This window comes from Bombina bombina, chromosome 6, assembly GCF_027579735.1.
Source record: "Bombina bombina isolate aBomBom1 chromosome 6, aBomBom1.pri, whole genome shotgun sequence".
NCBI classification, from domain to species: Eukaryota; Metazoa; Chordata; class Amphibia; order Anura; family Bombinatoridae; genus Bombina; species Bombina bombina.
The window spans coordinates 991,109,960-991,131,893 of record NC_069504.1 but is presented as its reverse complement, the minus strand read 5'-3'; the positions used below and the strand labels follow the sequence as shown (position 1 = coordinate 991,131,893).

The 21,934-nt window shown below is 38.3% G+C and overlaps 1 protein-coding gene across 1 annotated transcript in view; it reads right to left on the bottom strand.

Annotated features, from left to right (window-relative positions):
• Positions 1-21,934, bottom strand: part of LOC128664030 (cationic amino acid transporter 2) — a 100,052-nt gene that overhangs the window by 65,929 nt on the left and 12,189 nt on the right. Inside the window, exons 3-4 of the mRNA XM_053718682.1 lie at positions 19,873-20,028; positions 4,379-4,544 (exon numbers count right to left, since the gene is read on the bottom strand). Coding sequence (XP_053574657.1) covers positions 4,379-4,544; positions 19,873-20,028 — 322 coding nt within the window. The remainder of the gene's footprint in view (positions 1-4,378; positions 4,545-19,872; positions 20,029-21,934) is intronic.

The following is a 21,934-nucleotide window of genomic DNA, read 5'->3' as shown; positions in this document are numbered from 1 at the left end:
CTTTACCTCATTCGATAAGGAGATAATATCGGTAGAAATACAATTAAGCTCTTTTTTAATCAGATCAAACTGAGGTGTAAACATATCAGTCAATTGCGATATTAAAGACTGAGTAATAAATGAGAATGTGGAAGGCTCCAAATGGGGCTCTAACGTTAAATCTGCAATCTTATTCATCTTGTCCTTTACTTTTGGTGGCATTATGGGTGAATTTTGTTTCACCTGAGTGATACATTTTTCCATTAGAATTGTGCAAACATAAAATGCAGCCACAACACTTGTGCGAGCAGTGCAAACAAAATAATCAAAACAGTGACGTATCTAATATATACTACAAGGCATATCTTACCACAACATTGATATGCATATTACAGGAAATTGAATAATAGGGAAATAGCACGTGCGGTTTTTTTTTAGGGGGGGGGTTGTGTGTGTTTTGTTTTTGTTTTTATTATTTTTCTCTTTTTTTTTTCCTCCCCTTCAACCTACTACTATAAGTGACAGAAGCTTATATTATGAGAATATTTCACGGCTTACAGCGGCCAACAGCAATCACAGACAAGATACAATAATATATAATATATATACAATAATATATAAACAGCCCAAAAAGATCTAATGATCATTCAAATATAGTGAAACACAAAGCATTCAATCTAGTTCTAGCTCTGTAGATTGGGCCTATACATTTTCAAAAGACAGCCTTTTGAGCACAGCTAATAATAAGAAGGAAATACAGTTAGCCAGCTAATCTGTATTTCTTTTTCTTTTTTCTTCTTCACCTTTCTTCTTCCTATATCCTTCTTCTTTATCTTTCCCCTTTTTACCACATTAACCTCGGGCTTAAAGTCAGAGTCTCACTGCTTTTAGGGGTAGGTATATCAAATCAAGAAAAAGAGCAAAAAACCCATATATAGAGAGGGTTATAAACTTAGCCCAAGAAGAAACCAAAGTGCTTGACTGTTGTAACTTCAATTCAACTTGTCCTTTTATCTCCAATGCCTCATAAGATACCAAGGGCAGTTCATAAAGTTATTAGTAGCTAATACTGCATGAAAGTTACCAATGGCCTTTAATAAAATATACCAAACAGTCCCAGCAGACTATAACAACGGGCATAATAAGCCGATACTTGCAAACCTTATAAGATGAGGGGTCACTGGATCCTTAAAAAAACTGCAACCTTTAGAAGTTTCCTCCGCACAGCAGCAATCTCCCGTTCAAGGAGCTGCCCTATATTCCAGGGCTCACCAGCCGACCATCCGGAAGCAATCCTCCACCAATGGTGTCACCGCGAGGAAGAAGCATTACCCATGGATCCCTCCGTGGACCGACAGCCCCAACCTACCAGCGGCTATACCTCCAGATGACAAGGGGGATTCCCACTGCTTCTCTTGGCTCTCGGCTCCCCAGCGGTATTCTTCCCCCTGGTGCGGCTCCTTACTGAAGTCCTCTGGTTGCACGCTATGTGGTATTTACCAACCGGCTAAAGCTGCCATATAAGACTCCCGACGCTAAGGCTAGGAACATGTCTTATACCCACACAGCCCTCATCCGACCAAGGCCCAAAGGGTAATAGCGTGGAGGCAGATTTTCACGGCTCATGGTCTTCCAAGCCTGTTTGGAACTGAGCAGCGTGTCTGTCAGCTCCGCCCCCAGAAGTCTTGTTTGTTGATCTACTTCTATAGCCCATAAAGTTGTTGTTTTTTTAATGTATAGTTTTGCTTATTTTTAAATAACATTGCTCTGATTTTCAGACTCCTAACCAAGCCCCAAAGTTTTAAGAGAATACCGTCAGATACCTACTCCAGCTTGCTCCTGTTTGTGTAAAGGGTCTTTTCATATGCAAAAGAAGGGGGAGGGGGGAGTGTCTTATTTCCCACTTGCAGTGGGCTTACCAGCTGCCTTTTCAACAGAGCTAAACTGAGAGCTTCTAAGAAAAAGTTTAAACAGTTTTATACTGGATTTTTATATCAGTATCTGTGCATCTTATTTTTTATAGTAGTGTCTATTACATGCAGTTATATGAAAAATTGTGTATACTGTCCCTTTAATTCATAAATGCACAGGACACTACCTGCATAGCCCCTTTAAGAATGTGTCTATTTGTACTAGGCTGTGCCAAGAACGCATCATGATTCACTGTAGCTAACATACCTACTTTTCAATTTTTCATCCAAATGGATTATTCAAAACTTGCTATTAGCATGTATCATATATATTACAGGCAGTGTATACAGGGCTGGACTGGGAATAAAAAGCAGCCTTAAAAAATTTGGAGACCAGGTCTATTTTTCGTTGAGTCAGTAGAATGCAAATGCCCTATTTTTCTAGAAGGGGATTACTGGGATACTCCTTCCCCTAAATGTTTTTTCAGTTTAATATTTTATTAGTTTGAATTAAAAAAAAGTGCCAGATTGTTGTTATATAGGAACCCTACAACCCAATTGCTTCCATTAATCACCTCTTATAAATTGTAACTTTCCAGCCCCGGCTGCTGCAGTCCACCGGGAAATCGCCTGGTAACCTGGTCGGCCAATCTGGCCTTGAGTATATATAACCTTTTTTAGAAAGTAAATCTATTAGACATCACTTTACCTCTAAATGTTTCACTACCTGCTGTTCATGTATCTGTTATTTACTTTAGCATATTAGAAATATGATAAAAAAATATTTGCACATATTTTTGTGCCTGGAGTTCCTGTAATATCTTTCTTAATGTTACATATGAGTAAGGACATATGACTACATAATACACAATTTAATACATATGGGTTACAGCATGACAGTCTCCGGTTTTTCCTGTAAATGTCTACTTATAACAAATAAGAACACACTTTAAGGGACATAAATTACCTTGTAATTAAGACTTGTAATGAATGTAAAATGTAATAAATGAACAAAAGTGTAAAAACGTTACGGAAATTTTAACACCATGTTTGCTACAATTGTTAACTTACAGGAAAAAGGGCACAATTAAATAATGAAAGTATATTGCAAAATTGTTTTTACTACACATAAATAAAAAGTTTAATTTACAATTTTAAAGTGTTTCGTGTCCAGGGTGGCCAGACATCTCAGTTTTACCAGGGCAGCACTGTATTTTATGATATGTCATGGTCTCTCAAGAATTATTTTTGGGATAGGCTCCCCTCATTTGCAACAGAGCTGGCATACCTAACATGTACAGGCAATAGGGGTGTCTGGAACATGGCAACTAACAGCTTAAGTGCAAAAAGCGAATATTTGGAAATGTAATGCTACATATCATGACCTGGAGTGCCGTAGCTAAGGCGGATCACACCGCCTAATCACCAATCCAAGAAAGAAGATGCAGGCACTGCTTGGAGTAAAATTAAAAATCCAAGGTCTATGATTAAGTGCCACTAGGGGGTGCGAAACGCATAAGACGATTCCCCATGTCTGTTTGCCTTGTCTGGGCTATACTTTTTTATGCCTTATACTCAATAAATTTTGGATTTTTAATTTTACTCTTCTTTCTTGGACTGGCATACCTAACAGTCTGTGAGAGTGGGTGGATTTGCTTTGCAGAGTCTACAATTTTTTTACATAGCGTTCTCCTTTTTTACATTTTGATTTCATTTTTCAGATAGTTGACTTTATTTATGTATGAGGGATATTAAGTGGACTTTTCTTTGTGTGGAGGAAATTATATTAATTGTGATTGCTTGTAAATTGACACTGGGCATAATTGGTCAGGCTTGTAGTGAGAGAGTGACCACTGGCTTATTCTTACAATGTATTACCTTTAAATGTATTATTACCTTTAATGCATATCCCTTTTAATGTAGGTGCGGAATCAACAAAATTACTTGTCTTTATTTTAAAGGTAACGTGGCTTAGCACGTGAACATCACCCAAGTTGGGAATTTCCATTATTGATCTGCTTCACAATGAAATGATCCCACCTTCCCATAAAGAAACAATATTGCCTTCCATCTATGACTGCGATGTGTTCATAACAGTAAGTTTTGCTCTTTTATAGAGAATTTAGATGATGTTTTGTGTCTTCACTCACTCAGCTCTCTCATTCCTCCAGGATGACTGACAAGCCCTGCTTTTATGCGTGAGAGAAGGGTTGGGGCTGCACAAGCGTTTGTTTGTGCAATCAGACACTGCATCAGAGGCCCAGAAAGCATGAGGACAGGTTCCCTGTCTTGGGACATGGTCCACATGCACATATTTTGAAAGACACTGTTGTATTAAATAGTTCCTGACAATGTAAAACATGTTTTTTAAAATACATAGAAGACATATAACGAAAACAATCCTAAAATTAGTATAATTAAATTCCTTGGCTGACATGCCGGTGATTCTGATATACCTCATGTCAGTATTACTCACAATATCATTATACCTCATTCGCCGAGAAGTCTCCATCAGATCTTCCTTTGTGAGGGACCAGTTTTTCAGATTCCCCTTTATGCACCCAGTAATGATAACAAATACCAAGACCAAAATGTTAATAGCTGTGAAGACTTTGTTGACTGTAGTTGACTCTTTTACACCAAAGGAAAGCAAGCCTAGCAGAAGGAAATAAATGTAAAAATAGAATTGTTAACAATTATCAGTTGACTTCAGTTTTACTTAGATTCATAGTTAATCCGAAAGTGTATCTGCTGAAAATTCGCCTTAGTGTACAATATGTTAATACATCTCTGGTATGCCAGTTTGTAAATGTTTTTATAATGTTGTAAACTAATTTTATGTTAAAATAATTTTTATTATGATTCAAAAGGCATGTAAACATAACATTTTCAATTGTCCTACATTTTCATGTACAGGGTTCATAAATGTATGATCAGTGTTCTACCAACAAACTATAGAACAAAAGCATATTAATACATGGGTATTCCTTTTCAGTGCAATTACATATTGATAGCAGTGGTGGTCAAGCCAAATAATGGTGGTCGACTTCTATTGATAAAATTAACCCTTTGACCTTCCCTCTAAAATGTATTTAATTATCTTCCTGACATTCCACCTAAAAGTGTTGAGTTGTTGAGTCGGGATTAATTGAACTATGATTGGCTATTACTGTTGCCTTAAGATTGTTTACTTACTTTTATGTATCAACTTCAAACTTGTTAAAACTGAATAAACCTTTGAACGGGAACTAAACTATTCTGTATAGTCATTTATTTCTTCTTAATAGTTTCTTAATGAATAACATCTGTTATGTCTCTTGGATTACATCCTTAGGGTTATAGGTTCACAATCATATCCTTATCTCATGTATATTATAATACTAGCCTAGAGCATCTTTACTGTTTATCCCCATTTCTGCACATTATCATTCCCTACTTGGGCTGCTATTCATGATCCAATAGAACCACACCTTCTGAAACTGGTCCATGTTACTTTGTATTCGGGCCGTCCCTTCTGACATTATGTATATATCTTGTATCTTATCTGTCACCTCTTTCCATGTAGGTGTTCCAACTTTCCAATGTCTCGCTATACATGTCCTAGTTGCTGTACATAAGATTTTAATAAATGTATTAATTGCTGGATTGAATTGATCGAGCCCTCTATTTAAGAGTGCCTGAGGTATTGTTAATGATATGTGTTCGTCAAGTAGGTGACCTAATAAGTTGTTTAGTTGGGACCATATGTTTTTTATTATAGGGCAGGTCCACCACATATGGATATACGAACCTTGTTCTCCACATCCCCTATAGCAAAGCCTAGAATCAGTAGATGAGAAGTGGGATGTTCTTATAGGGGTCAGGTACCACCTAAATGAGGTTTTGATGGTGTTCTCCCTAAGGTCTGCACTAATCAAACCTCTACATGAGTCATAGAGGATCTGATTCCACTCTTCCCTCGGGACAGCAAACCCCAAGTCTGTCTCCCACTTCAACATTAAGTTAGATTTGGTGTTACATTTGCTTTCTTGAATATCTGTATACAGTTTAGAGATTGTGTGTTTCTCCCTATTCGGTGACATGCAGAGTCTCTCTAAATTTGTTTTTGGGCATCTTGTATGTTGTGTGAGGTATCTATTCAGAGCTGATGATATTTGCAAGTAAATATACCAGTGCCGTTTATAGGGGTGAAGGATTTCCTGTAGTTGGTTATATAATATTAAACGTCCTTTCAGTAAAAAGTCTGCTACTCTGTAGAGCCCTTTGTTTGCCCATTTCCCCAAAGATCTCTGAGTCTCATTTGGTATAAGAAGCCTTAAGGGTTTGGCCCAGGTGTGTGTTGGTATGAGAGTCTGGCCTGTGGTTGCTGTTTTCCAGACAGAGACAGTGTGTAAAGTGGCTGAAAGTCGAACCTTATTGTGGTGTGTCTGCCCACCCCACTTCCATAGGATATCATCCGAGTATTCCTGTCCATGCATATCCCTTTCAATCTCTGTCCATATAACATTATTGGATTGTTTACTTAAGAGGGTAGCCTGGGCGAGTCGTGATGCCTGATAGTAGTCAGCTAAATTAGGTAGACCTACCCCTCCTAATTGTCTGTGTTGGGTAAGAATTTGTGATGCTATTCTGGCTTTCCTATCGCCTCTGAGGAAGGAATGGAGATCGGATTGTAATTTTTGTAGATCTGTAGAGGGAATCTTAATTGGTAAGGCCCGAAATAAATATAATATCTTAGGGAAAATATTCATTTTAATGGTTGATAGGCAACCATACCAGGAGAAGCCCCCTCCTTTCCATTTCCCGATATTTTTCCATATAGTCTTATATAAGTCTTATATAATGGAATGTAATTTAAATTGTATAATTTATCAAATGAATCTGAAATTTTGGTTCCTAGGTAAGTAATGTTAAAATTAATCTCAATTAATTTTTTGTGTGGGGAGGGGAGCGACAATGGTAGTGCTTCGCATTTATCTAGATTAACTTTGTAACCTGATATTTTAGAGAATTCCTGCAGAATTCCATATAGATGTGTTAAAGAGCCCATAGGTTTAGTCAGCGTCAGCAGCACATCATCGGCAAAAAGCGATAATTTGTATTCTGATTGTCCTATATTGACCCCCTTGATGTCTCCTGAATATCTAATACGAGATGCTGGCGGCTCTATACAGATCGCAAACAGGAGCGGGGACAAAGGACAACCTTGTCTAGTACCATTCATTATTTTTATAGGCCTCGACTGATACCCTGCTGCACTAACCGTAGCCATAGGTGTAGAGTATAAACCCTTGATTGCTTGTACGAAAGCCCCCTCAAACCCCATTTTGGAAAGAACTGCAAACATGTATGGCCAGTCCACTCGGTCGAACGCCTTCTCCGCATTCAGCGATAGGAGCAGAGAAGGCGTACCCTCCGCCACTAGGAATTCTGTCAGATCTATTGTCCTCCTGATGTTATCCGGTGCCTCCCTTCCCTGAATGAACCCCACCTGATCTGGGTGTATTATATCTGGAAGTATATGTTTAAGTCTGTTGGCTAAAATTTTTGTAAGTATTTTTATATCTTGATTAATAAGGGAGATTGGTCTGTAGTTTTGGCATCTTGTTGGGTCTTTCCCTGGTTTAGGGATCACTATAATTTTGGCTCTGAGTATGTCCACTGGATTCTCTACTCCCTGCATTACATTATTGCAAAATTCTTTGAGATGAGGAATTAGTGCATGTTTAAAGAGTTTATAGTATTCACTGGGTAGGCCATCTGGGCCAGCTGCTTTCCCTATCTTGAGTTCTTTTAAGACAGTAATTATTTCCTGGGTGGAGATTTCTCCGTTTAGAGTGTCCTTATCGGATGGGCTAATTGCCTTAAGTTCAGTGTGTTGTAGAAATGATGCTAACAATTCTCTCGTCTGACTAGAGTGTTGGACCTTCTGACCATCATATAGAATTTCATAATATGTGGCAAAGGTGTCTGAGATGTCTTGTGGGTTAGTCGTTTTTGAACCGTCAGCGTGTTGTATAACAGGGATAGAGTATGTCTTGACCCTTTCTCTTAACTTATTAGCTAGATATTTATCGGGTTTATTTGAATACATGAAGTAATTGGTCCTTAGTCTCTGAATGGCTCTTATAGCTGATTCGTTTAAGATTTTTTCCTGTACTTTTCTCTTAGTTTGGAGTAATCTAAATATGGTAGGGGAGTGTGTTTGCCTGTGTTGTGTTTCTAAAGACTGAATCTCCGACTGTAGCTGGTCTATGGTTTTATTAGCTTGTTTGGTGAGTTTCGCCTTTTCTTTAATCAGGATTCCCCTAAGATAAGGTTTGTGTGCTGCCCAGGTAAAAATCGGGTTAGTAGTGGAGTTTTCATTTTTTTGCCAGTATTCTGTCATGCTTTTAAGTGTTTCTTTGTAGATGAATTCCCTTCCTAATAGGTTCGGGTCATAAGTCCAGGATCTCTGTCTATGGAGGTTTACTATACCCCTCATCTCCACTTGAACCACAGAGTGGTCAGACCACACTGATGTATGTATGCGGGCATTTATGATGTTTGGGATGAGAGTCTGACTCACCATAACATAATCCAGCCTGGTGTATTTGTTATGTGCATGTGAGTAGTAAGTGTGGTCTGTAGTGTTGCCAAATAAAGTTTCCCAAGTGTCAACTAAATTATGTGAATCTAGCATTTCTTTTATTGTTTTTGCTATGGAGTTTTTCCTAAGTTGTTTATGTGGGGTTTTCTTCTCAGGGTCTCCTGTTTTAGCTGTCAATGTAATATTAAAATCACCAGCCAGAATTGTTCTGGTCTGGGACCACTGGGTGATAAGGTGTGAAATCTGTCGAAAAAATATGTGTTGCTGTTTGTTTGGTGCGTATATGTTACAAAGGGTTACCCTTGTGTCTTGTATTCTCCCTCTGACAATTAGATATCTGCCTTCTGGGTCTGTTATTACCTCTTCAGTTGCAAACTGAAGGGATGAATGAATAAGGATAGAGACACCTCTAATTTTTTTATCTGTGGTTGAGTGGTAGTGAGTGGGGAAATATTTGTGCCAGTATTTGGGTATTAGGGTTTGTGTAAAGTGGGTCTCTTGTAGAAATATGATTTTTCGCTCCCAGTTTTATATATTGATTAAGAGCTACCTTACGTTTTACATTGGTATTGAGACCTCTCACATTATGTGAGAGAATAGTGAGTGTTGTCTGCATCAGATTTGTCTGTAGGATACTCTAGTCTTGTAGGATTTTATGTGGAATTGCTCCCTGTTGGTCTGACTAACTGTTGCATTCCTTCCAGAGACCTTAATGACCATACATAAATAGCAATAAATAACAAACTTCAACTTAACAAAAAACCAAGAATAACAAAACTTAGATTTCAGGAATAACTCCTGAACATAATTTAGACTTTGCATGAACATCTTAAATAACTAATGGTGCATTTGTAACATATCTATCATAGTACCTACTGAAATAGCAAAGGATAATCTTTATCTTAAGACATCAAACCATTTTTTTGTGATATAATCATTGCAATTATTAACATATCTTCAAAATCTATAGAATATGAATTACCACATAAATTCCCCCTATTATGGGGATTTCCCCCCCTTCCCCCGATTTTTCTCACTCTCATGTTGAAATTGTAATCTTATACTGGTTTTACCATATGAGGTATAATCTAAAACAGAAACAGAATTGGTGATGATATTCCCGTGGAGCATTCCCTAAGCTAAAAAAAAAAAAAGGAGTCAATAGTCTCTGCTCCAGGGAAAATAAACAGTCTATTGAACAGCGTAAACTAATTTTAATAGGACATACACCTTGTAATTACACCTATTTTGTGTAATCTTGCAACAGTCAAAAGTAAAAGCTTTCTGGACGCATTAACACTTTTTGCTGCAAAAAAAAGTCTAACACCTGCAAAAAAGAAGCGTAAAACTCCCTAACGCTGTTAATAACTATTTAATAACTATTGAATCTAGTTAAAATAAATACAAACTTGCCTGTAAAATAAAAATAAACCCTAAGATAGCTACAATGTAACTATTAGTTATATTGTAGCTAACTTCGGGTTTATTTTATAGGTAAGTATTTAGTTTTAAATAGGAATAATGTAGTTAATGATAGGAATATTTATTTAGATTTATTTAAATTATATTTAAGTTAGTGGGTGTTAGGTTTAGGGTTAGACTTAGGTTTAGGGGTTAATAACTTTAATATAGTGGCAGCGACGTTGGGGGCGGCAGATTAGGAGTTAAAAAGTGTAGGTAGGTTGCGGCAACATTGGGGAAGGCAGATTAGGGGTTAATAAATATAATGTAGGTGGTGGCGATGTCGGGGGCAGCAGATTAGGGGTTCATAAATATAATGTAGGTGGCGGCGATGTCCAGAGAGGCAGATTAGGGGTTAATAATTTAATTTTAGTGTTTGCAATGCGGGAGGGCCCTCGGTTTAGGGGTTAATAGGTAGTTTATGGGTGTTTGTGTACTTTTTAGCACTTTAGTTATGAGTTTTATGTTACAGCGTTGTACGATAAAACTCTTAACTACTGACTTTTAAATGCTGTAGGACTCTTGACAGGAGAGGATGTACCGCTCACTTTTTTGCCTCCCAGGACAGACTCGTAATACCGGCTATGGAAGTCCCATAGAAAAAAGACTTTACGAAGTTTACATAAGTCGTTTTGCGGTAAGGCCAAAGAAGTGTGCGGTAAATTCAAGACTCGTAATACCAGCGGGTGTAAAAAAGCAGCGTTAGGACCTCTTAACGCTGCTTTTTTACCCTAACGCACAACTCATAATCTAGCCAAAATATTTTAAATTAAAATCTCAAAGTTTTTTATACAGTTTTTTATTTAAAGGGAAAGTCTAGTCCAAAATAAACTTTCCTGATTCAGATAGAGAATATAATTTTAAACAATTTTCCAATTTACCTTTATCACCAATTTTGCTTTGTTCTCTTGGTATTCTTAGTTGAAAGCTAAACCTAGGAGGTTCATATGCTAATTTCTAAGCCCTTGAAGGCCGCCTCTTCTCTCAGGGCATTTTGAGATTTTTTCACCACTAGAGGGTGTTAGTTCATGTGTTTCATATAGATAACACTGTGCTCATGCACGTGGAGATCAGGTGAGCCAGCTCTGATTTGCTAGAATTGATGTCTATCAAAAGAACTGAAATAAGGGGGCAGTATGCAGAGGCTTAGATACAAGGTAATCACAGAGGTAAAAAGTATATTAATATAACTGTTTTGGTTGTGCCAAACTAGGGAATGAGTAATTAAGGGATTATCTATCTTTTTAAATAATAACAATTCTGGTGTATACTGTCCATTTAAGCCTCCTTTTGCATCTATCCAAACTGAGTGCTACCAGTTTATAGTTTTATTTTTAATATCACAATATTAAGGGTAACAGACCCTTAAACAAACCACTCGTTTTATTAAAAGCATCTAATGGCACAAACCACATCATGAAATGCTATAAAAACATTTAACATATGATCACTATTCTTATCAATTATCAAATACAATTTTTTTTTCTGAAATACTTTGTTCTCATGAGTTACAACTCATAATTCAAAAGCAACTGTGTTATTTGCACCTTGTATATGATTGACATTTTAATTCCCAAGAGAGATTATACATGTTTAGTATCCATACTGGGACAAATCAGTATTAAACTGACAAAAATGTACATCTGTTTAGAACTCATATTCCTGCGACATCATTATGTGGATAATGACTTAAATGAGACTCCTCAGAGTTCAGAGCTAGAATTTAAAATGTAACCTTTATTCGAAATTATTTTAAAACCATTACATACATACAAAGACAAAACTTTTAAAATTAACGTCTGCTATTGAAATTGGTTTTCATGTATATATATGTTTTTATGTATACTGTATATGTGTATATATGTATATATGTATATATGTATATATGAGGGGAGGTGTTGCTTTGTAAATTTTAGCTCGTCTGTTGTTTGTAAGAAAAGAAGGTGTGGGGAATATTATATCATTTAAAAACTACAACGGCATATTGCCTTCCCCGCAACCTCAGTACTTATATGTATTTTGCTATAGGTAACAAGCTGTGGTCTGTAGCAGTAACCTTTCTCTGATATCAATTGGTAATCAGCTATATAAGTTACGTTACTAATATTATAAATCACCCACTTGGTATAGGCCGGTAACCACCTTAGAACCACCTGTAGTTTATAGCGGTAACTTCTCCCAGATTTTTTTGGGAACCCACAATATAAAATTAAGGTGCTAAGATTATAAATTATCTATTCGGTATAGGCCGGTAACTACCTCAGAACCATCTGCGGTTTGTACCGGTAACTTTTCCCTGGTATTAATAGGTAACTTGAGACTAAAGCAAAGTTGTTAACTCTTTAAACTGCCCACTTGGTATAGGCCAGTAACCACTTCTAAACCATCTGTGGTCTGTAGCAGTAACTTTTCCCCGGTATTAACTGGTAATTTACAATAATAACGTTGCTAATTTTATAAACTGTCTATCAGATATAGACCGATAATAACCGCAGAAAATAAGTTTTGGTAACTTGTCATCACAAAGTCTAAAGTTGTATCCCCAATCAGGGTAGATATAGAATTGCAAGAAAAACTGGCACATCCTTAAAGGTACAGGCCAATGTATTATTAGAGAGGTCAACCAATGACTCATTAGAGAACAAAGGTATAGGCCGGTAAATCACCAACTGAACACAAAGATAAAAACGATAATTGATAAACAAAAGCAATCTGCTTTAAACTCTGATAAAAATCAATGAAAGTATTTAGCTCTCTTACGTTACACAAAAAGTTAAAAACATAGTCAAAACCGTTTATACAGATATTTCCTTAATAATAAAAACGGTGTAACCTGCCAAAATCTTGTTGAAATGAAAGAAAACTTTGAATAAATCATATAAGAACTACAAGTATAAAGCCACAAATTGCAGGGACAATTAAGACACTTCATTGTAATAAGTTAAATCTAGGAATTTGACCGGATACTATATAACTTAAATTCAGCAACATATTAATATACACAATGTTGCATTCCATGAGATTACTCACAGTTTAACCAAACTTTGAATCACTCTCTAAGCATTTAGTTTTATTAAAAACTAAATACTATAGAACTGGAGTATATTTTAATGATAATTTAAAATATTATTAAGACTCCCAAGCGAGTATAAGGGCTTAATATAATCCGCCAAGATATCTTTACCAGCATTTCTGGTTTATTACTTACGCTTTTTATATCTTGGAACCCTTGTTTAAGAAAAAACAGAATTTATGCTTACCTGATAAATTACTTTCTCCAACGGTGTGTCCGGTCCACGGCGTCATCCATTACTTGTGGGATATTCTCCTCCCCCACAGGGAAAGGCAAGGAGAGCACACAGCAAGAGCTGTCCACACAGTCCCTCCTAGGCTCCGCCCCCCCAGTCATTCGACCGACGGTTAGGAGAAAAAAAGGAGAAACTATAGGGTGCCGTGGTGACTGTAGTGTATAGAGAGAGACATTTTTCAAACCTGATTAAAAAACCAGGGCGGGCCGTGGACCGGACACACCGTTGGAGAAAGTAATTTATCAGGTAAGCATAAATTCTGTTTTCTCCAACATTGGTGTGTCCGGTCCACGGCGTCATCCATTACTTGTGGGAACCAATACCAAAGCTTTAGGACACGGATGAAGGGAGGGAGCAAATCAGGTTACCTAAACAGAAGGCACCACGGCTTGCAACACCTTTCTCCCAAAAACAGCCTCCGAAGAAGCAAAAATATCAAATTTGAAAAATTTGGCAAAAGTGTGCAGAAAAGACCAAGTCGCTGCTTTACATATCTGATCAACAGAAGCCTCGTTCTTGAAGGCCCATGTGGAAGCCACAGCCCTAGTAGAGTGAGCTGTGATTCGTTCAGGAGGCTGCCGTCCGGCAGTCTCATAAGCCAATCGGATAATGCTTTTCAGCCAGAAAGAAAGAGAGGTAGCAGTAGCTTTTTGTCCTCTCCTCTTACCAGAATAAACGACAAACAAAAAAGAAGTTTTGTCTGAAATCCTTTGTTGCTTCTAAATAGAACTTTAAAGCACGGACTACATCTAAATGGTGTAACAAATGTTCCTTCTTTGAAACTGGATTCGGACACAAAGAAGGGACAACTATTTCCTGGTTAATATTCTTGTTGGAAACAACTTTTGGAAGAAAACCAGGCTTGGTACGCAAAACAACCTTATCTGAATGGAACACCAGATAGGGTGGATCACACTGCAAAGCAGATAGTTCAGAAACTCTTCTAGCAGAAGAAATAGCAACCAAAAACAGAACTTTCCAAGATAGTAACTTGATATCTATGGAATGTAAGGGTTCAAATGGAACCCCTTGAAGAACTGAAAAAACTAAATTTAGACTCCAGGGAGGAGTCAAAGGTCTGTAAACAGGTTTGATTCTGACCAAAGCCTGTACAAAAGCTTGTACATCTGGCACAGCTGCCAGTCGTCTGTGTAACAAGACAGATAAAGCAGATCTCTGTCCTTTTAGAGAACTCGCTGACAATCCCTTATCCAAACCTTCTTGTTAGAAAGGAGAGGATCCTGGGAATATTAATCCATGAGAATCCCTTGGATTCACACCAACAGATATATCCTTTCCATATTTTATGGTAAATCCTTCTAGTCACAGGTTTTCTGGCTTGGACCAGAGTATCTATCACTGAATCTGAAAACCCGCGCTTGGATAAAATCAAGCGTTCAATTTCCAAGCAGTCAGCTGGAGAGAAACTAGATTTGGATGTTCGAATGGACCTTGCACTAGAAGATCCTGTCTCAAAGGTAGCTTCCATGGTGGAGCCGATGACATATTCACCAGGTCTGCATACCAAGTCCTGCGTGGCCACGCAGGAGCTATCAGAATCACTGAGGCCTTCTCCTGTTTGATCCTGGCTACAAGCCTGGGAAGGAGAGGGAACGGTGGAAATGCATAAGCTAGGTTGAACGACCAAGGCGTCACTAATGCATCCACTAGAGTCGCCTTGGGATCCCTGGATCTGGACCCGTAGCAAGGAACCTTGAAGTTCTGACGAGACGCCATCAGATCCATGTCTGGAATGTCCCATAATTGAGTCAACTGGGAAAAAACCTCCGGGTGGAGTTCCCACTCCCCCGGATGGAAAGTCTGACGACTCAGATAATCCGCCTCCCAGTTGTCTACTCCTGGGATGTGAATTGCAGATAGATGGCAGGAGTGATCCTCCGCCCATTTGATGATCTTGGATACCTCTCTCATCGCCAAGGAACTCTTTGTTCCTCCCTGATGGTTGATGTAAGCTACAGTCGTCATGTTGTCTGACTGGAATCTTATGAATCCGGCCTTCGCTAGTTGAGGCCAAGCCCGGAGAGCATTGAATATCGCTCTCAGTTTCAGGATGTTTATCGGGAGAAGAGACTCTTCCCGAGACCATAGACCCTGAGCTTTCAGGGAATCCCAGACCGCGCCCCAGCCTAATAGACTGGCGTCGGTCGTGACAATGACCCACTCTGGTCTGCGGAAACTCATTCCCTGAGACAGGTGATCCTGTGACAACCACCAATGGAGTGAGTCTCTGGTCATCTGGTCTACTTGAATCTTTGGAGACAAGTCTGTATAGTCCCCATTCCACTGCTTGAGCATGCACAGTTGTAATGGTCTTAGATGAATTTGAGCAAAAGGAACTATGTCCATTGCTGCAACCATCAACCCTACTACTACCATGCACTGAGCTATGGAAGGCTGCAGAATAGAGTGAAGAACTTGACAAGCTTTAGAAGCTTTGACTTTCTGACTTTTGTCAGGAAGATCTTCATTTTTAAAGAATCTATTATCGTTCCCAAGAAGGGAACTCTTGTCGACGGAGACAGGGAACTCTTTTCTACGTTCACCTTCCACCCGTGAGATATGAGAAAGGCTAGAACAATGTCTGTATGAGCCTTTGCTTTGGAAAGAGACGACGTTTGGATTAGAATGTCGTCCAGATAAGGTGCCACTGCAATACCCCTTGGTCTTAGAACCTCTAGAAGGGACCCTAGCACCTTTGTGAAAATCCTTGGATGATCTTTGTGGATAGGAATATGTAGATACGCATCCTTTAAATTCACGGTAGTCATAAATTGACCCTCCTGGATTGTAGATAAAATTGTTCGAATGGTTTCCATTTGAACGATGGAACTCTGAGAAATTTGTTTAGAATTTTTAAATCCAGAATTGGTCTGAAAATTCCCTCTTTTTTGGGAACTACAAACAGATTTGAGTAAAACCCCCGACCTTGTTCCACAGTTGGAACTGGGTGTATCACTCCCATCTTTAACAGGTCTTCTATACAATGTAAGAATGCCTGTCTCTTTATTTGGTTTGAAGATAAGTTAGACATGTGGAACCTTCCCCTTGAGGGTAGTTCCTTGAACTCCAGAAGAAAACCCTGAGAGACTATTTCTAGTGTCCAGGGATCCTGAACATCTCTTGCCTAAGCCTGAGCAAAGAGAGAGAGTCTGCCCCCTACTAGATCCGGTCCCGGATCGGGGGCTACCCCTTCATGCTGTTTTGGTAGCAGCAGCAGGCTTCTTGGCCTGTTTACCCTTGTTCCAGCCTTGCATTGATTTCCAAGCTGGTTTAGTCTGGGAAGCGTTACCCTCTTGTCTAGAGGCTGCCGAGTTGGAAGCCGGTCCGTTCCTGAAATTGCGAATGGAACGAAAATTGGACTTATTCTTAGCCTTGAAAGGTTTATCTTGTGGGAGGGCATGGCCCTTTCCCTCAGTGATGTCTGAAATAATCTCTTTCAATTCTGGTCCAAAAAGGGTCTTACCTTTGAAAGGGGTATTAAGCAAATTTGTCTTGGAAGATACATCCGCCGACCAAGACTTTAGCCAGAGCGCTCTACGCGCCCCAATTGTAAACCCTGAATTTTTCGCCGCTAACCTCGCTAACTGCAAAGCGGTGTCTAAAATAAAGGAATTAGCTAACTTAAGTGCGTGAATTCTGTCCATGACTTCCTCATACGGAGTCTCCCTACTGAGCGACTTTTCCAGTTCCTCTAACCAGAACCACGCCGCTGTAGTGACAGGAATAATGCACGAAATAGGTTAAAGGAGGTAACCTTGCTGTACAAAAATCTTTTTAAGCAAACCCTCCAATTTTTTATCCATAGGATCTTTGAAAGCACAATTGTCCTCAATAGGAATGGTCGTGCGCTTGGCTAGAGTAGAAACCGCCCCCTCTACCTTAGGGACTGTTTGCCATGTGTCCTTCCTGGGGTCGACCTTAGGGAACACTTTCTTAAATATAGGAGGAGGGACAAAAGGTATGCCTGGCTTCTCCCACTCCTTATTCACTATGTCCGCCACCCGTTTAGGTATCGGAAAAGCATCAGGGTGCACCGGGACCTCAAGGAACTTGTCCATCTTGCACAATTTTTCTGGGTTGACCAGATTGTCACAATCATCCAGAGTAGATAGCACCTCCTTAAGTAATGCGCGGAGATGCTCTAATTTTGATTTAAATGTCACAACATCAGGTTCTGCCTGCTGAGAAATTCTTCCTGTATCAGAAATTTCCCCATCTGACAAACCCTCCCTCACTGCCACTTCAGATTGGTGTGAGGGTATGACAGAAAAATTATCATCAGCGCCCTCCTGCTCTACAGTGTTTAAAACAGAGCAATCACGCTTTCTCTGAAATGCTGGCATTTTGGATAAAATATTAGCTATGGAGTTATCCATTACTGCCGTCAATTGCTGCATAGTAACAAGCATTGGCGCGCTAGAAGTACTAGGGGTCGCCTGCACGGGCATAACTGGTATAGACACAGAAGGAGATGATGTAGAACTATGTCTACTTCCTTCATCTGAGGAATCATCCTGGGCAACTTTACAATTTGTGACAGTACTGTCCTTACTTTGTTTGGACGCTATGGCACAATTATCACACATATTTGAAGGGGGAACCACATTGGCTACCATACATACAGAACATGATCTATCTGAAGGTACAGACATGTTAAACAGGCTTAAACTGGTTAATAAAGCACAAAAACCGTTTTAAAACAAAACCGTTACTGTCTCTTTAAATGTTAAACAGGGCACACTTTATTACTGAATATGTGAAAAACTATGAAGGAATTATCCAATCTTTACCAAATTTTCACCACAGTGTCTTAATGCATTCAAAGTATTGCACCCCAAGCTGTTAACCCTTAAAATGTGGAAACCGGAGCCGTTTTTAATTTTAACCCCCTTACAGTCCCAGCTACAGCCTTTGCTGCGACTTCACCAATCCCAGGGGGGTATATGATATCAAATTAAGCCTTCTAGGAACGTTTTTAGTGGATTCCAGACCCACACACATGCAGCTGCATGTACTGAACTCAAAATTAACTGCACAGTAATGGCGCGAAAATGAGGCTCTGCCTACTACAGAGAAAGGCCCTTCCTGACTGGGAAGGTGTCTTAACAAGTGCCTGGTGCTAAAAAACGTTCCCCAATGTTATAAAAGTGTGAAATTCAACTTCAAACTGCATATAATACTTAAATAAAGCAATCGATTTAGCCCTTAAGAGTGTCTACCAGTGTATAGCCCATAATAAGCCCTTTATTCTGTTTGAGACTAAGAAAATGGCTTACCAATCCCCATGAGGGAAAATGACAGCCTTCCAGCATTACACAGTCTTGTTAGAAAAATGGCTAGTCATACCTTAAGCAGAAAGGTCTGCAAACTGTTCCCCCCAACTGAAGTTCTCTCATCTCAACAGTCCTGTGTGGGAACAGCAACTGATTTTAGTTACTGTCTGCTAAAATCATAATCCTCTTTTAAACAGAACTCTTCATCTTTTTTCTGTTTCAGAGTAAATAGTACATACCAGCACTATTTTAAAATAACAAACTCTTGATAGAAGAATAAAAAACTACAACTAAACACCACAAACTCCTCACCATCCCCAAGGAGATGCTACTTGTTCAGAGCGGCAAGGAGAATGACTGGGGGGGCGGAGCCTGGGAGGGACTGTGTGGACAGCTCTTGCTGTGTGCTCTCCTTGCCTTTCCCTGTGGGGGAGGAGAATATCCCACAAGTAATGGATGACGCCGTGGACCGGACACACCAATGTTGGAGAAATATATAGTAAACGTTATTTCCAGTAATGATGAAAGGGTGAATGTAAATCACAATACTGACACCTAGTGAGCAATAAAAATCAATACAACTAATGTGTATACAACTTTAGAAATCAAGCAGGAAGGTGCTGAATATCCACTATATTTAACTTGGATATTTATAATCAATAAAGTTCTATTGATCTAGATATCTCTGCGGAATTTTCTGCCACATTAGATAATGTTACAGGGTGGAAGGCAGTAATACAAACATCACTCTAACCCTAGCATTACTGTAAATAATCCAAATCATAGTAACCAAAGGTCCTACACTATCACACAATTAATATTATCCCTGGGAAAAGTCACAAATTGTTCTATCTTAGAATCATTAAGCTACAGGCAAGTCTATCACTGAAACTTATAAATCACTTGTTACCTGTTCTAACTTAATGTAAATATACATAAAAACCAATTTCAACAGCAGACGTTAATTTTAAAAGTTTTGTCTTTGTATGTATGTAATGGTTTTAAAATAATTTCGAATAAAGGTTAAATTTTAAATTCTAGCTCTGAACTCCGCCGAGGAGTCTCATTTAAGTCATTATCCACATAATGATGTCGCAGGAATATGAGTGCTAAACAGATGTACATTTTTGTCAGTTTAATACTGATTTGTCCCAGTTTGTATTAAAGTACATAGCACCTCTTTTCTCCCCACTATATAATCCAGCACCAAATATATAGCTGGGTTGTTTTGAGTAAATTAAATTACTGCTTTACAACAATAGTAGTGCCTTAGTACACCCCTCTTTTTCTATGTTTAGTATCCATATTCAATATGTTACTTATATATTTACCTGCAAGAAGTATTATGAGGCACACTGCAAATATATCAGGATACTCTGCCAGTCCAGTCAGTCCCATGGGCATTGAACGGCTAAAGAAATGTCCTATTTTCTTTCCTGTAAGCTCATCAAATGTGGCACTCCAAGCACGGGCAACACTGGAGGTCCCTGTGCCAGGACAGAAAAGCTTAATCTTCACTTGATCCTGGAGCCAGGTAATAATAAACTAAAGAAAATTAGTATCCAATATATATATATGGTCTTCCATTGTAATTAGTGCATGAACTATGCAAAATAATACCTTTTTTAAAACTAATTTAGATTTTCCAGATGTTAGACCATTTTTACCATGACAAATTTATTTAGATTAATCATTATGCTTTTGTGTTACTTGATTCTCTGTAGATATATCTATTTGTATAAGTTAACCATTTTTGTTATATTCTGTTATATTTATCTATATTTCATACTGCATTGCATATTGTGGGCTAGATTACAAGTGAAGTGCTATTTTAACGTGTGCCCGTAAAAGGGTCAAATTTGCCCATTTATGGGCGCACGTTAAATAACCAGCCATTACAAGTGGCTGGTTAATGTTCCTACAAACTCACTGTAGCTTGTTATGCTTAATGCAATTAACCAGAGGTCAGACCCACTGTAATTCAGAGGTTTTCTGTGGGAAAAACAAGCCTTCTGGCCTGTCTAGATTTGTTAATGAACTACACAATGAGTTATTTTCTATATATTTTGTGCGTAGTGGAGGATTTTAAATTCCCTTTTTGCCTCCACCTAATTTTAAATGTTGTTGTATTTTGCCCAGAAATCAACTTCACCCAGCAGTGATTCAAGCCTTCTCCCAGCTGATGAATGCCAAACACCATGAAACAGGCTGTCCTGGGATGGTTCTAAATCACTGCACTAACCCTAGCTAAGCTTATAAGCTGTGTGAACAGCGATGCTTTGGCGTAAAGGGAGTCTGCGTAAAAGCAGACTTGAAGTAAAAAAGTGTGTCATTGTGAACCAAATTTCCATATCTTACCCAGAATCCTTTGCTGCATTGGAAACAATGTAATTCAGAGGTTTTCTATGGAAAAACAAGCCCTCTAGCCTGTCTAGATTTGTTAATGAACTACACAATGAGTTATTTTATCTATATTTTGTGCGTAGTGGAGCATTTTAAATTCACTTTTTGCCTCCCCCTAATTTTAAATGATGTTGTGTATATATAAATATATATATAACACACAGAGAAAACCCAGCGCTCACTTACAAGCTCTCAGCTAAGATTTAAAAGCAAAAATGGAAAGGTTAGTTACCGCATCTGGCCAAATCCGATTTGGCCAGATGCGGTAACTAACCTTTCCATTTTTGCTTTTAAATCTTAGCTGAGAGCTTGTAAGTGAGTGCTGGGTTTTCTCTGTGTGTTGTATTAATTTGTTTTGTAATTTTCCTTATGGTTCTTGCACCTAGACCTGTCTGGGGTTAACTGCCTGTGACTCTGGGGACAGCACAGCTTCCTGTGAGTGCCAGTGGCACCCAGGGCTGAGCATGTTGTAGGGTCATGGGATGTGTACCCAGTCCGGTATGAGAGTGCAGTTCCTTTCCGTGTTTTGTAAAAAAAAAAAAAAAAAAAAATATATATATATATATATATATATATATGTAAAAGCATATTTATGCAATATTCATATTTAATAAAGTGTTATACTGTGTTTTTACTGTAAATATTTCACATTCCAATGTTCTGCACATAGCAAAATATGTTCTAAGTATTTATAAATAGATATTCCTATATATACTGTGTATATATATATATATATATATATATATATATATATATATATATACATGTATATATCTATACCTATTAATAATCATGTGTGTAGATAGTTATAGATATATTGTACCAAAATACCATCAGATATATGTAGAAATATGTATTCATGAATAAATAGAACATATTCTGCTATGTGAAGAACATTGGAATGTGAAATATTCATATTTTCATGTCAGGTTAGCTCACTTGAGAATATTTTATCTGGTTTTTGTGCAAGTAGGGTGTTATGTTTTCTTT